Source organism: Epinephelus lanceolatus, chromosome 21 (genome assembly GCF_041903045.1).
Source record: "Epinephelus lanceolatus isolate andai-2023 chromosome 21, ASM4190304v1, whole genome shotgun sequence".
Lineage (NCBI taxonomy): Eukaryota > Metazoa > Chordata > Actinopteri > Perciformes > Serranidae > Epinephelus > Epinephelus lanceolatus.
This window is the reverse complement of record NC_135754.1, coordinates 38,845,186-38,861,450: the sequence shown is the minus strand read 5'-3', so window position 1 is coordinate 38,861,450 and position 16,265 is coordinate 38,845,186. Positions and strand designations below refer to the sequence as shown.

Here is a 16,265-nt window from a genome sequence, read left to right as displayed (position 1 = left end):
ACATGCAGTCTGATAAACACAAACATAACGCATCACATGGCCAAAACTATGTGGACACCTAAACATTACACCTATATGTGACTGTTAAATGTGCCATTTCCACAGATAATGCACATTAATGTGCTACGGTAACAGCTGGCTAAAAAATATCGTAGTATAATATGTCATAAAAAAAATTATGAAAAATGTCATAGTATAGTATGTCATCAAAATTTCACAAAAATTTCATAGTACAATATGTTATCAAAATTTCATTAAAAATGTCATGGTATTGGAGCGTTGGTGGCGTGGTGGTAGAGCAGGCGCCCCATGTACAAGGCTGTTGCCGCAGCGGCCCGGGTTCAAATCCAGCCTGTGGCCCTTTGCTGCATGTCACTCCCTCTCTCTCTCTCCCCCTTTCACACTTGTCTGTCCTATACATTAAAGGCTTAAAAATGCCCAAAAAAATATCTTTAAAAAAAAATGTCATGGTATCGTATAGCGTCAAAAATGATGAAAAAATGTCATAGTATAGCATGTTGTCAAAAATCATGTAAAAAAGTCATAGTATAGCATGTCTTCCGAAATCATGAAAAAACGTCATAGTATAGCATGTCGTCAAAAATCATGTAAAAAAGTCATAGTATAGCATGTTGTCCAAAATCATGTAAAAAAGTCATAGTATAGCATGGCTTCCGAAATCATGAAAAAACGTCATAGTATAGCATGTCGTCCAAAATCATGTAAAAAAAGTCATAGTATAGCATGTCGTCCAAAATCATGAAAAAACGTCATAGTATAGCACGTCGTCAAAAATCATGAAAAAACGTCATAGTGTAGCATGTCATCCAAAATCATGAAAAAAAGTCATAGTGTAGCATGTCGTCGAAAATCATGTAAAAAAGTCATAGTATAGCATGTCGTCCAAAACCATGTAAAAAAGTCATAGTATAGCATGTCGTCCAAAATCATGTAAAAACGTCATAGTATAGCATGTCGTCCAAAATCATGAAAAAAAGTCATAGTATAGCATGTCGTCCAAAACCATGTAAAAAAGTCATAGTATAGCATGGCTTCCGAAATCATGTAAAAAAGTCATAGGAGAGCATGTCGTCCAAAATCATGTAAAAAAGTCATAGTATAGCATGTCGTCCAAAACCATGTAAAAAAGTCATAGTATAGCATGTCGTCCAAAATCATGAAAAAACGTCATAGTATAGCATGTCGTCAAAAATCATGAAAAAACGTCATAGTGTAGCATGTCATCCAAAATCATGAAAAAAAGTCATAGTGTAGCATGTCGTCGAAAATCATGTAAAAAAGTCATAGTATAGCATGTCATCAAAAATCATGAAAAAAAGTCATAGTATAGCATGTCGTCCAAAATCATGTAAAAAAAGTCATAGTATAGCATGTCGTCAAAAATCATGAAAAAAGTCATAGTATAGCATGTCGTCCAAAATCATGTAAAAAAAGTCATAGTATAGCATGTCGTCAAAAATCATGAAAAAACGTCATAGTATAGCATGTCGTCAAAAATCATGAAAAAACGTCATAGTAAAGCATGTTGTCCAAAATCATGAAAAAACGTCATAGTGTAGCATGTCGTCCAAAATCATGAAAAAACGTCATAGTAAAGCATGTCGTCCAAAACCATGTAAAAAAGTCATAGTATAGCATGTCGTCCAAAATCATGTAAAAAAGTCATAGTATAGCATGTCTTCCGAAATCATGAAAAAACGTCATAGTAAAGCATGTTGTCCAAAACCATGTAAAAAAGTCATAGTATAGCATGTTGTCTGAAATCATGAAAAAACGTCATAGTAAAGCATGTCGTCCAAAATCATGAAAAAACGTCATAGTATATAGCATGTTGTCCAAAATCATGAAAAAACGTCATAGTAAAGCATGTCGTCCAAAATCATGAAAAAACGTCATAGTACATAGCATGTTGTCCAAAATCATGAAAAAACGTCATAGTATAGCATGTTGTCCGAAATCATGAAAAAACGTCATAGTATAGCATGTCATCCAAAACCATGTAAAAACGTCATAGTATAGCATGTCGTCCAAAACCATGTAAAAAAGTCATAGTATAGCATGTCGTCAAAAATCATGAAAAAAACGTCATAGTATAGCATGTCGTCCAAAATCATGAAAAAACGTCATAGTAAAGCATGTCGTCCAAAACCATGTAAAAAAGTCATAGTATAGCATGTCGTCCAAAACCATGTAAAAAAGTCATAGTAAAGCATGTCGTCCAAAATCATGAAAAAACGTCATAGTAAAGCATGTCGTCCAAAACCATGTAAAAAAGTCATAGTATAGCATGTCGTCCAAAACCATGTAAAAAAGTCATAGTATAGCATGTCGTCCAAAATCATGAAAAAACGTCATAGTAAAGCATGTCGTCCAAAATCATGAAAAAACGTCATAGTAAAGCATGTCGTCCAAAACCATGTAAAAAAGTCATAGTATAGCATGTCGTCCAAAATCATGAAAAAACGTCATAGTAAAGCATGTCGTCCAAAACCATGTAAAAAAGTCATAGTATAGCATGTCGTCCAAAACCATGTAAAAAAGTCATAGTATAGCATGTCGTCCAAAATCATGAAAAAACGTCATAGTAAAGCATGTCGTCCAAAACCATGTAAAAAAGTCATAGTATAGCATGTCGTCCAAAACCATGTAAAAAAGTCATAGTATAGCATGTCGTCCAAAATCATGAAAAAACGTCATAGTAAAGCATGTCGTCCAAAATCATGAAAAAACGTCATAGTAAAGCATGTCGTCCAAAACCATGTAAAAAAGTCATAGTATAGCATGTCGTCCAAAACCATGTAAAAAAGTCATAGGAGAGCATGTCGTCCAAAATCATGTAAAAAAGTCATAGTATAGCATGTCGTCCAAAACCATGTAAAAAAGTCATAGTATAGCATGTCGTCCAAAATCATGAAAAAACGTCATAGTATAGCATGTCGTCCAAAACCATGTAAAAAAGTCATAGTATAGCATGTCGTCCAAAATCATGAAAAAACGTCATAGTATAGCATGTCGTCCGAAACCATGTAAAAAAGTCATAGTATAGCATGTCGTCCAAAATCATGTAAAAAAAGTCATAGTATAGCATGTCGTCCGAAACCATGTAAAAAAGTCATAGTATAGCATGTCGTCCGAAACCATGTAAAAAAGTCATAGTATAGCATGTCGTCCAAAATCATGAAAAAATGTCATAGTAAAGCATGTCGTCCAAAATCATGAAAAAACGTCATAGTATAGCATGTCGTCCAAAATCATGAAAAAATGTCATAGTAAAGCATGTCGTCCAAAATCATGTAAAAAAGTCATAGTATAGCATGTCGTCCAAAATCATGAAAAAAAGGTCATAGTATAGCATGTCGTCCAAAATCATGAAAAAACGTCATAGTATAGCATGTCGTCCAAAATCATGTAAAAAAGTCATAGTATAGCATGTCGTCCAAAATCATGAAAAAACGTCATAGTATTCCATGTCATCAAAAATCATGAAAAAAACGTCATAGTATAGCATGTCGTCCAAAATCATGTAAAAACGTCATAGTATAGCATGTCATCCAAAATCATGAAAAAAAGTCATAGTATAGCATGTCGTCAAAAATCATGAAAAAACGTCATAGTATAGCATGTCGTCCAAAATCATGTAAAAAAGTCATAGTATAGCATGTCGTCCAAAATCATGAAAAAACGTCATAGTATTCCATGTCATCAAAAATCATGAAAAAAACGTCATAGTATAGCATGTCGTCCAAAATCATGTAAAAACGTCATAGTATAGCATGTCATCCAAAATCATGAAAAAAAGTCATAGTATAGCATGTCGTCCAAAATCATGAAAAAACGTCATAGTATAGCATGTCGTCCAAAATCATGAAAAAACGTCATAGTACAGTATGTCATCCAAAAATGTAAGAAAAAAGTCATAGTATACTATGTCGTCAAAATGTTCATCAAACACGTTACAGTTCAGTATGTTATATACTATAAACACGTTATATACTGTAAACACGTTATATACTATAAACACATTATATACTATAAACACGATATACTATATACACGTTATATACTATAAACACAATATACTATAAACACAATATACTATAAACACGTTATATACTATAAACACGTTATATACTGTAAACACGTTATATACTATAAACACGTTATATACTATAAACACGATATACTATATACACGTTATATACTATAAACACAATATACTATAAACACAATATACTATAAACACGATATATACTATAAACACGATATACTATAAACACGTTATATACTATAAACACGATATACTATAAACACGATATACTGTAAACACGTTATATACTATAAACACGTTATATACTATAAACATGATATACTGTAAACACGTTATATACTATAAACACGTTATATACTGTAAACACGATATACTATAAACACGTTATATACTATAAACATGATATACTATAAACACGTTATATACTGTAAACACGTTATATACTGTAAACACGATATACTATAAACACGTTATATACTATAAACATGATATACTATAAACACGTTATATACTATAAACATGATATACTATAAACACGTTATATACTGTAAACACGTTATATACTGTAAACACGATATACTATAAACACGATATACTATAAACACGTTATATACTATAAACACGATATACTATAAACACGATATACTATAAACACGTTATATACTGTAAACACGATATACTATAAACACGTTATATACTGTAAACACGATATACTATAAACACGATATACTATATACATGTTTTAAATATAAACACGTTATATACTGTAAACACGATATATACTATATACATGTTACAGTACAGTCTTCCCTACATGTGATGAATTAGTTCTGTCACCATGTTTTATTTCAGCCTCCACAGTAACATCGACTGCATCATGTAGCACATTTGTGTACACCTGTTTTCCACCAGAGGGCGCTGTACAGCATGTGAGTGCGCAGATGATCCAGGCAGAATGTTTGACCTCCTGCTGTCGTCCTCCCGCAGATTGAGAGCCACAAACTGAGCTTCCGTGAGACAGCCAAGGCCCGCACTGACCACGGCGCTGAGATCGTGTCTTTGGAAGACTCCCCCCACCAGCTCAGCACCGTGTCCTCCTCCGGCAGCATCAACATGACCGACTCTCCGCAGCTGTCCACACTTGCTGACCAGGTGTCCGCCTCTCTGGCCAAACAAGGCTTGTGAATGCACCCTCCACCTCCACTTCCTCCACCACACGACCACGTAGAGGAGTTGTGATGCCTTCCTCATTATTTTCACAGGACTTTTTTCGCTACCCACCACTGTTTATCCCTCACTAACCTTTGAAACTCCTCGAGGCGTTACTTGTAGAGAGAAAAAAACCCAGATTAACAAGTAGACCGACATGTCTTTGGTTTCTCTCTCTGTGATCTTTGATGTCTTTATTTGCTATTTCTACCTTTTGTAAGTCTCCCTTTAAGAGTTAAAGCACCCCAGCACAGCCAAATTCTCCCTGTGAATCTGAGGATCTTCATACGTGTCCTGGTGAATCTGACGTCATTTAACACTTGGTTTCCCGTCACATTGACTGTAAACCCTTTAGGAAGTTAAGTCCCCTTCGATGGGTGCCCCCGATATTTCTTTTGATATAAGTGGAGGTTGGGTCCAGTTAGTGCTGCGGCAGAAGGAACAGGGTACGGTGAGGGGTGTCGGAGGAAAACTGTTAAAAAGAAAAGTAGCGATTTTTTTCGTCAAGGCAGAAAAGAAATGCTTTCAGACCTCAGTGCTGTCTTTGCTTTGTGTAGTCCCGACACGACAGGGGAGTAACCTGGATTCAAAAAATAAAAAATAAAAAAAATAGAACGGCTAGAGTAGAAACTTTGGTTTGTGTTGGGCACAGTTTTATAATCGTACTCTGTGGATATATGACATGTATTTGATATGAAGAAACATTTGTATTGTGCCTGCTACTGTCAGTGTTAATTTTCTTTGTTTTTGTTACTGCTGTATTGTAAATGCGCTAAAGCTTGAGGAAATTAACCTTAAAGTGTAACTTTCATGGCCAAATTATTATTAAGAGGAATAGAGACAGTTCATCATCGATATTTAAACTGCTGTATGCACATCAAAGGTAGGTAGAGTAACGCTCATCACGATTACTGAAAATATTCTTAAAGAGAGACTACGTAATGATCAGATGATGCTAAATGCTAAGCTAGTAGTTATCATTTAGCTGAAATGCTAAGCTAGGAGTCAGATATTAGCCCCCGAAGATTCCGGTCACCCCGACTGAGTGCGGCCGCAGCAGTGACAAACCGTCAGCGTATTAAACTACGTTAAAGTGTTATTTCCTCTCCAACGTTACATAGTCTCACTTTAAAGGCTGAAAAAATGTCGTATTTTAAAATGTACTCAACCAGAATGAATATTGCAAAGCGGATGGATGTATGATGGATGGATGACAGATGGACGGATGATGGATGGACGGATGGATGATGGGTTGATTGGGCCAAGTTGAGATGAAGGAAGCTGCACAGGAATGATTTCATCTGTATCTGTACCTGAGCACCGAACACTGGATTCATCATGACGTGACTCGGCTGGTTGCTTTTATCTGAAGTGATGAAGCTGCACTACACGGCCAAAAGTATGTGGACACCTGAATATCACACCCGTAGAGACCCTGTGTCCTCATCACAGCATCACATTTGGACTTGACCTTACACTTTATTCTACTTAACTCAGACCTGTTGTCCTCGTTCACAGGCACTTTTTGTGCCATCTAGTGCTAGTAAGAGCACAATACACTGATCCATGTAAAAAACAAGATGGCCGCCATCTCTGCAAAGTCAGTCTGCAGCTGATCCAGGTCCAAAACCTGATCACATGTGATGGTTGAAACGTGATTGAGAACGTTGGGACTTTATTATCGTCTCGTTTGAGGACATTGAGGCTTAATCATCGACAGTGTTAAGTTGTTATGCTCAGCAGGTCCTGCTGATCCCACGTAGCTATGGGAAATTAAAAATACACACAACCAACAGTCCAGGTCTCAGGAGGACATGTGGGTTTAAGTATCCTGTTCCAACACCATGTGCTTGAATCTGCTGCTAACAGCCTCCACGTAACGTGTTTGAACCCGGCTGCACAATTGTGCTCCAGTTATTAATGTTCAACACTTCCCGCTCTTTTTAGCTTGTGACGACCACCTTTGTTTTATGTGGTCACTTTTTAGAGTTGAGAAATGTCCGAGTTGGTCTCAAAGAAGAGTGGGGAGTAAGTCTCATTAATGGGCGCTCTCTGTCTCGTTATCTGTGCGTTCCAGTACCCAAACTAGCAGACGATATAGTACGCCAGATCAAGATTCAGTATGTGAAATGCAGTATGCCAAGGATACCAGGATGTTTAATTACATCCAGTTGGATTTTGCAGTAAGACAGTATGCTTTTCTGACCCACAGGGTGTCACAGATATAACCGGGTTCAATAGGAGACTGTTTAACACCACCTTACATGATATTTCAGACCAAACCTGCATGCTATTTATTATTGCAATTCTTCCGTCTGTGCAATGAGTGTAAACAGTCATTGTGAGCAACAATAGTTAAGACCTATCAGATCTGAATTTAAGACTTTTTATGGCCTTATGTTAAGGAAACTTAATTTAGGACATTTTAAGGACCTGTGGACACCCTGAACCCACAATCCTCTGCAGCGAAAGATGAGTCACATTGATAGATGACAGCCTGTTTAAGTGACTGATGACCAGTTGATGAGTAATTAAAGGAATATTAACTGGTTATATTTGATTATTTTATTCAGTCAAACAGTGTTAAATAACGACGACAGAGAAACGTACAGCTTCTGTAATGTTGCTATCATGACTGTAACATGTTAGAATCTACAGTGTATGCTGTTATTACAAAATAACATCAGAGTAGTCAGGGTTCACCTCTGTCTCCGGCCAGCTCGCTGAACTTATTTGATCTCCATGGTAACGGATATATGAGTAAGAGGGTCAAGGTTTAGGATTATGCACTTCTTAAGGGCAGCTGCAGCACACACTAAAAGTAACAAGTTAAAGACTCTGGATGCACGCTGTGTTTCTCTCGGCAGCAGCTGGTGAGTCCTGTGCGCCACCTAGTGGTAAGATTTGGTACACTGTTTGGCTCGGTATGAACTGGTTTGAAAGCATTTCCATCAGTCTGCCCCTCCTGTTCATCGCCTCATGACCCCGTCAAGATTATCTAGACCCCTAGTGGAGGGTTTTGTTCCTGAACGTGGGCACCACAGTGACATACTGCACGCTGGGAACTGAGGAGTCTGCTCCAACAGCCTCACAACATGAAGTGCAGTAGTTGGCAGGGTCGTCCACAAACTTTTGGCCACATGGTGTATTTCAGCTCCAGAGCCCATGCAGAGACAGGGCCACGGATAAGAAAAGATTACGATGGAGTGATTCAACTATTTATCTGTAAAGACTTTTTATTTGTTGAATGAAACGAATGCGAGCAGCTTTTATCCTCCATTTCTAACAAGAACAATTTTCCCTTAAAAATATACTCGTGCTCAAAAACCGTCCTGATGTTGATCAATATTCCCAGTGACTCATCACTATTACTCGCATTAATATGAAGTGAAACAACTTCTCGCATGCACCTCATGTAAGAGAGTCTGCTTGTTGCCTCCCCCCTTCACAAAGTGGTCTCTTTGTATATCCTGTCTTATACACACTCTCTAGATTCTGAAAGACGTCCTGATCCAGGACTTAAAGAAAAACACAAAGTGGTTATACGGAGTCAGAAACACTTTGCACCCAGCTTTACGTTTGTTGCCAACATAGATATAAAAGTGTTTTATCTCTATGATCGCAAAGATGCTACGTTGTTTGCTGATAGGACGTAAGGGTGTGCTCGCAACATTACCTGCATGCATTTTAATTTTACACGAATAGACCACATTCGTCTCAGTGTGCAGGACAGACGTGAGAGCTGAGGGACGGGAGCTGCTCCCGCCGTGCACAGGAGACACAGTGTGCAGTATAATGTGCGTTCACTGGGTCCTCTCGTGTCTGACAGGAGTTTTTCTGCAGTAACAAAAACTCATCACCTTCTTTTTGGTTCTTCTGACGCTGTACAGTTGTGGAAATGTGATTGTTCTTGTTATTGTGCATTTGATCAATAACTGGTTTATGATGATTCTTGTTGCTGTATATGTGTATTTGAAAATAAATGCTATGAAGTCACTGTCGTCTTGAAGTATGCAACACAAGTGCTGTCGGAAATCTCTCCCTGTTTACACGTGGTGCTTTAAATTCACACACTTTAGTGAAAAAATAAAAGCTGTGATGACACAGATTTGGTCCAAAGTTCAGTTTACAGTTGAATTACGAGTCAATAGATTTTCACCCGTGACCTTGGGAGTGATTTCAGACAGTTTCTGAAGGACTTGAGGCCAGAACAATAACGCCAAGTTAAACATAAATGTTTTAATGGTACTATTTACAAAAAAGAAAAAACAATTCTGCTTTTTGATTAGGTTAACTGCTGCAACAATCGAACAGGTACATTGACATCTTGCTTAAACTACAAAAGAAAAAACAGTGATTGAATGGCTGTGGCATAAAAAGGAGGTGTAAAATGAAAACAACCATAGTCTTTTTTTTTTGCATAGCAATTAGTTACTTGAGGGGGCGAGAAGAGTTGTGGTTATGACGTTGGTGGGGTGGCAAAAAACAAAAGTTTGTCATCTGGATCTGATCAGAGTGGAACTGTTGAACAGCAGAAAATATTCCCTTAAATTGAAAAACCTGAGCTCGGGGTGGCTTCTAGCTGAGAGCTGCTACATTTGAAGTGTTTGCAAGAGAAAACTTGTCAAGTTGAACCAGAAGAAAGAGGAAGGGGGATGTAATTGTGTTATGTCTTTATTTTGCCACATTTTTCTAATACAGCAACGACTGTACGCAGAGAGTGAAACTAGCAGATGGTACAATCATCCCCATCACCTGCCGCTTGGTTCTTTTTTTTAATAAGTGGAAATCTTACTGTGTGCTGTTGTGATAAGACTAACATTAGCATGTTTTTTAAGCATGCAGCAGCGCTGTTCTGTAGGGCAAGTGCTCAAAAAAAGACACCCCAGTCCTCTCTATGCCACCACCCTCTTAAAAACCAGAACGGAGAGCATAAGAAGAAAACGGCGGGGCGGAGACAGGAGCTGGACACTCTGCAGAAGGAATGATTTACTATTCAAAAAACACAAAGAATGTGTTACGTACGCAGGAACAGACAGAACAGATACAAATAAAACATGTCAGGAATGAAAAAACAAAGAAAAGCAAACCAACAAAACTAGACTTGGCAGTTGGAGAAGTGCTCTGGTGATTTCAGGCGACCTCTAGAGGGAGAAGAAGGGAACCACATCTCAAATGTACCTGTTTATTTGGATGAGGAAGAGGATGATGAAGGGTGGAGGGGGAGGAGGGGGGGTATTTTTTCTCGTTTTGTTATTTGTCACTCCACTAAAAATGTACATGGGAATTACAAGCAAACTAGTCAATAGAAAACACCCTTTGGCCATATTTTGAGGAGTCCGCTACATAGTGCGCTACAAGTGTACACGCGACATATGAAACACCACTAAGCCCCCATGTACATTGTTTAGCCTACTACAGAAAACATTTTTTGTAACGTGTTGTTTTATACTTTTTTTTTTACATTTATCCTTTTTTTCCTGTGACAAAAACAAGTGTAGGGAAAGGCTTCTATCTCCATAATGTTCACTAAAAACTGTGAAAGTATTAGACTGATGTTTGAATATCAAACAACAGGAACCCATTTAATATCTTATTCTGCTTTGAGGTTCTGCTTGTTAATGCCAGAGAGGAGCTGTGGGTGGGGGAGGGGCGGGGGACCTCAGCCTGTCAGTCATTCATCGGTGGGTGGTGGTGGTGGAGGCGGCCTTGAGTTTGGGGCCGCTGTCGTCGTCACAAGGCAGCTCCATGTCGTCCGAATCCAGCCGGCCGTAGGCTGTTGCTCGGCAACCTGAGATGCTGCGCATTCTGGGCCTGATGTGGTGGTCGCTCTCTGGCTCTGGCTCCGGGGCCGGGTCCTCTGGCAAGGGGAAGCTGCGACGTTCCCACGGCGCGACCGTCTGCAAACATCAGACAACGTTCATGAAGAGACCCTGAACACATCTGTGGGATATTTACATGTAATCATGACTAACTAAAAAGTCACGCGTGTCACAATTTAACGGCAACACAAGTCTTTGTGCAGAATGAAAAATAAAAAAGGTACAAAAATAAAATCATAGTGGGCAGGGCCATTAAACATGTCGAAAAGATCAACATAGTATGTCCAAAAAAGACATATTATGTTATATTTTTTTGTGAGTCATGGGAAAGTATGGCGTTAAAAATGTCCAGAAAGTAACAGTAAAGAGTAAAGAAAAGTTTTGTGTCAAAACATAAAATAATAATAGTGTTCATTTTTTTTAAGTCATAGTTGAGTATATCATAACATTGTGCCATAGAAACGTTTAAGAAGGGTCACAGTATAACTTATCAAAAATGTTTTTAAACCTATAGTACATTAACATTTTTTTTTAGTCATAGTATAGTATGTCAAAAATATAAAAAGCAAAGTCATAGTTCAGTATTACCTTTTTTTGCTGGACAAAAATCACGTATAGTACATATTTTTTAAATCATTGTATAGTGTGTTAAAAATGTAATAACAGAATGTGATAATATGGTATGTCCTTTTTTTTGTCATAGCAAAGTATGTCAAGTCATTTTTTAAGAGATCACAGTATAGTGTCAAAAAAAGTGGAAAACAATAAAGTCATATTACAGATTTTTTAAGCCTTAGCATACTATTAAATAAAAGTTAACAAAAGCATGCCGTAGTGTTGAATGTCATGACTTTTGAAAATAAAAAAATTCAAAAATATTTAAAAGTCATATTATAGTAAGCCACAAAAATAAAAGTTCCAGTACAGTGTGCCATAAAAATAAATTATAGTCTGTCATAAAATAAAGTTATTACAGACAGTACCGACTGTCATAAAACTGAAGTAACAAAAACATATTAATCATGTCCTTTGTCTAAAGCAGAGAGATTATATTATATTATATTATATTATATTATGTGCACAGCAGCAGCAGCAGCAGCAGCGGGTTTGTATCAGGAGCTGCTGCTGGTTTAAAACACAGTCAGGACATCTGAGCATCTGCTGTTTGATATAAAGTCAGTCAGCTGTATTTATGTCGTCTCACAGGGCTTTACAAAGTATTGTGTATGATGTGGTCGGACTGACTTTTAATTTCAAGCCTACCAAATGTATTAATTTATTACTTGAGCTAGTGAAGCCTTCACAGGTAACACAACGTGAAAGGTGCGACAAACTCAAAATGTTTCTGAGGGACTAAGGTCGAGCAGATTGGGAACAAGTGTAGCTGTGAGTTCATAGTAATATAAGCACATGTATTATCATGGTCACGTTAAGGCCTGTACGTGTGTGTAAGTGCCCGACAAACAGGGATGTTCATGATTTACTGACAATCACAAAAAGAATGTGACGCCTAAAGGAGAACAGTGTGTATGAACCATCCATGTGTTACACTGGTTCACACGCTGTTCTTTCAGGAGTTAATTATTCACATCACATTTCAGGTCTTGACACTGACGAGGTAGAAAAACTGAGACACTTATTTTGCTTTCTCTTGTGGTTTAAAACAAATATAACGACAAACATAATTTACAGTGAACAAACATCAAACGAGGGTTCGACTGCAGCAGAACGTTCCTCACAGGTCCGATCATCTGGACGCTCTTCTAACAGGAAGCTGATGTTTGATCCCTGCTGGATGAACTTTAGCGATCAGAGTACGTACCCTCTCTTCAAAGGTGAAGTCCGGCGTAGAGCACCGCGTGTCCTCGCTGGACAGCAGCCGATGGGAGTCTCTGGAGCAGGGCGTGTGGGGGTTGGAGGTGGTGTCGGGGCTGGCTGGACTCATGGGTGACGGCACGTGGCTGTAGTCGTGGAGCATGGGGCAGTGGCCTGGGTCTGGGGACGCAGGCTGAGGGGTGGGAGGGTTGGTCCCGCACAGCAGTGGTGTGGTGCGCCCGTCCACAGATTTGTACGACCTGAGAGACGAAACACGGATGATGTCACCACTACAGCGTACAGTTAAAGACCAGCATGTGACTGTGTGTGCGATGGTGGTGGTAGCGACCTGCTGCCCCTCCTCTTAGCAGGAGCCAGGGCCATCCAAGTCCAGCGGGACCGCTCCTGGTCCTCGTGGGGCTGATGGAGCTGAGTGAAGGCTGCGTCGGACAGATCCTCCACCTGCAGACACACAGGACACAGTCAGCACCCTCAAAGTGTGCCTACGACTGTTTGGAAGCCTATTGTTGATTGTTTATGGCACGTATTGAACAAAACAAGCCCAATAATTCTCTGCAGGACTCACAAAGTTAAATTGAAGACATTTGTAATAATCCACAGAATGTAATTTATTACTTATTTCACGGTTTCACCAGCCGACATATAAAAGATACGAGTGAAAACCAGCAGACATGATGAGGCCCAGAATTATTCACCAAGCACATGAATTAATGACACTTGTGTCACGTTCTTTGTCACCACTTCTCAGCTGAATACACGAATAACTCCTGGTGACATCATCATGAAAAACATCTGAGCAAAAGGCTGGAAGAACATTTCAGACCTCTGTGAATTAAAGTCTCCAGACCTGCAGCCGATTTACTTTTTATTTTTTAGTCTCTCAAACTGAACATTTTCAGGTTTTGGACTGTTGCAGGGCGTCGACAGACTCTAGATGCAAATTAACTTTACCTAATGGATTATTGGGAGAGTTAATCGTGACTTAAATATGCATGTTTTCCTCAATCAATGCTCACAGCAACATATTGCATACACTCTGAAAGCATTGCCTTGTCTGCTGATTAATCAATTATTTTTCACATGTTCGATCAAATTCTTAACGAATGATTAGGTGCAACAGTTTGAGATTTTCTCGGTTCAAAAACCATCTTTAAAATATCACAGTTTTACGGTACCATTTCATTACAGGATTTATATCATTATCGGTCAGAGTGAGCCTCAAAGGAATAAAAACAGAAGGGTTGTTTTTAGTTTAACAAATGTTTCATTACTATAATTGAGTTGTTGATGGAAGTTTATGTGAGAAGTCTCTCCTCAGAAAATAATTAAATAAAGAGGAGATTCTTCGTCCGTTTTTCTTCACAATATCGTAAATACGCCATCGTACATCGTATGCTAATCATCAACTTTGTATCATGGTACCCTGAAAGAGGTATATCGCTGCGAACCTATGACTTATTGATCGATTATCAATCAGTCGTTATCACTACTAGACACTATCAGACACTTAAATTTCATGCTTTTAAGACCTTTTCGAGATCATTTACAACCAAACTTAAGACTGTTTTTTGGATAAATGATCTTTCTCTAATTCAGGCGTTGCAGCAAAGTATTAAGATGAGTAGTATATACATGTGGTCCTGTGCAGAGGTGTGTTTTATGTAGACATATGGTTATCAGGTTATCTACATTTTGCCAACAGGTTAAGTGAAATTATAAAGTAAAAAAGACTTAATATGTTCAGTGGTTTAAAGATTTGTGACGTCAGAAATGTGGATTTTCATGCAGAACAGTTGAACTGATTTTAACAAGAAAAAATTTAAAGATAAATGAAATTAGATAAAAATATTTGTTCTTACAAATTCAAATTTAAGACTATTTAATGACTTTTAAAGTCTTTATAAAATTGAATTTAAGACTTTTTCAAGGACCTGCAGACACCCTGGTTTTGGGTGGACAAAAAACAGAAGCTAATGTAAGACGTCGTCTTGAGCACTGAAAAAATGTGATGGGTATTTTTATTATTCACACAGTGAAAGTTATTTTAATTTGTAATTAAAATCAATCAGTCTAATAACCTTTCTAACTCAAGACAGGCTCCAACAGATGATTATAGTTGTTACATGTGAATGTGGTGAACTGCTGACGATACAAAGATATGACCATGACGTGTTGCACATTTGACCACCAGGTGTCACTGTTCTCTCACAGCCACACAGTATATTTAGTGTCTCAGAAATCATCTGTTCATTTGACACGTTAATAACACAGAACATGAGGATCCTAACGATGGACACCTGATAAATAAATATCACCTGAGACATCAACACTCACCTCCCGTTCGTTCTCCTCCTCCGTGATGGGCTGAGAGAAGATGTCCACAGTTCGCCACCTTCACAAACAGAGGAATAAAAGTGAGTAACAGGAAACCAGCCGTCACAGTAACGCACTAATGGAAGAATATAGATCCAGTGAGAAAGGAAACAAACCAGACGGTTAATGGAAGGTTTTATTTGTCACAGTAAACAGACCACAGGACAAACGTCACGCAGGTATTTATTTACCTTGGTGTGAGAATCTCTTTGTACTGCAGCTTCTCCACCCGCGTGGTGGCCGCCACAGACATGGGGATTACTATGTTGTTGATGTCGAAAGAGCTTTCACCTCGCCTCCTCTTGATGGGCTGCTGCTGGGGGACAAAGGTCGACGTATGTCAGGATTCAACATGGATGTTATTAAAGGGAAACTGCGCTCATTTTCCAAATTCATACATGTTATTCCTCTGGTCTAACACACTCCAAAGATATTAATAAACACAAACAACTCTCCCAAATGTGGAGTGACATCACAAGTTCGAGATGACTTCTGGCTTTGAGAGAGACTCGCTCGGTATTCTAAATTGAGGTGGCGTTCCCTTTTAACTGTGTGTTTCTGACACAGTTTGAACAATGAAATCTTCATGTTTGGGTTATTTATTGCACGGAGGGCTGAGAACATTGAAACAGAGAGAACAGACATTCTACTTTCAAATCAGCAGAGCAGGATGGCCAGATCGGCGGCCATTTTTATGTGTACCATTGCCACTGTAGCAGCTGTAGCGGGCTAACGTCGGTATAAAGTACAAAAGCAAAAAAGGCTTTGCATTAATGACAAAACAAACTCTGGTGTGGTCAGTTTTAAAATAAGCAATATGTTACTTTTGAACTATGACTGTAGTTGTGTGTTTCTTTGCTGTAATTAATTTGCAATGCAAAGCACGACGACCTGAAGCTTCCTCTGAAGAATGAGCCGCTGCTCAGCTGGCCGCTGAGCTGAGGATGTGTGGATCC

General features: G+C 38.5%; 2 protein-coding genes across 46 annotated transcripts in view; one reads left to right on the top strand and one right to left on the bottom strand.

Moving 5' to 3' along the window:
- The window catches only part of mapta (microtubule-associated protein tau a), a 53,237-nt gene extending 43,963 nt beyond the window's left edge, over window positions 1-9,274 (top strand). For 40 of the 41 annotated variants that reach the window (XM_033611391.2, XM_033611390.2, XM_033611389.2 and 37 more), the window contains one exon: window positions 5,057-9,274. In XM_033611391.2, coding sequence (XP_033467282.1) covers window positions 5,057-5,254 — 198 coding nt within the window. In that variant the 3' untranslated portion in view covers window positions 5,255-9,274. The remainder of the gene's footprint in view (window positions 1-5,056) is intronic. The other variant, XM_078163552.1, reaches the window with a different exon arrangement.
- Window positions 8,394-16,265, bottom strand: part of kansl1a (KAT8 regulatory NSL complex subunit 1a) — a 50,600-nt gene continuing 42,728 nt past the window's right edge. For 3 of the 5 annotated variants that reach the window (XM_033611375.2, XM_033611374.2, XM_033611377.2), the window contains 5 exons: window positions 15,501-15,625; window positions 15,271-15,328; window positions 13,265-13,377; window positions 12,923-13,175; window positions 8,394-11,178 (listed from right to left, as the gene is read on the bottom strand). In XM_033611375.2, coding sequence (XP_033467266.2) covers window positions 10,957-11,178; window positions 12,923-13,175; window positions 13,265-13,377; window positions 15,271-15,328; window positions 15,501-15,625 — 771 coding nt within the window. In that variant the 3' untranslated portion in view covers window positions 8,394-10,956. The remainder of the gene's footprint in view (window positions 11,179-12,922; window positions 13,176-13,264; window positions 13,378-15,270; window positions 15,329-15,500; window positions 15,626-16,265) is intronic. The other 2 variants (XM_033611376.2, XM_078163547.1) reach the window with 1 other exon arrangement.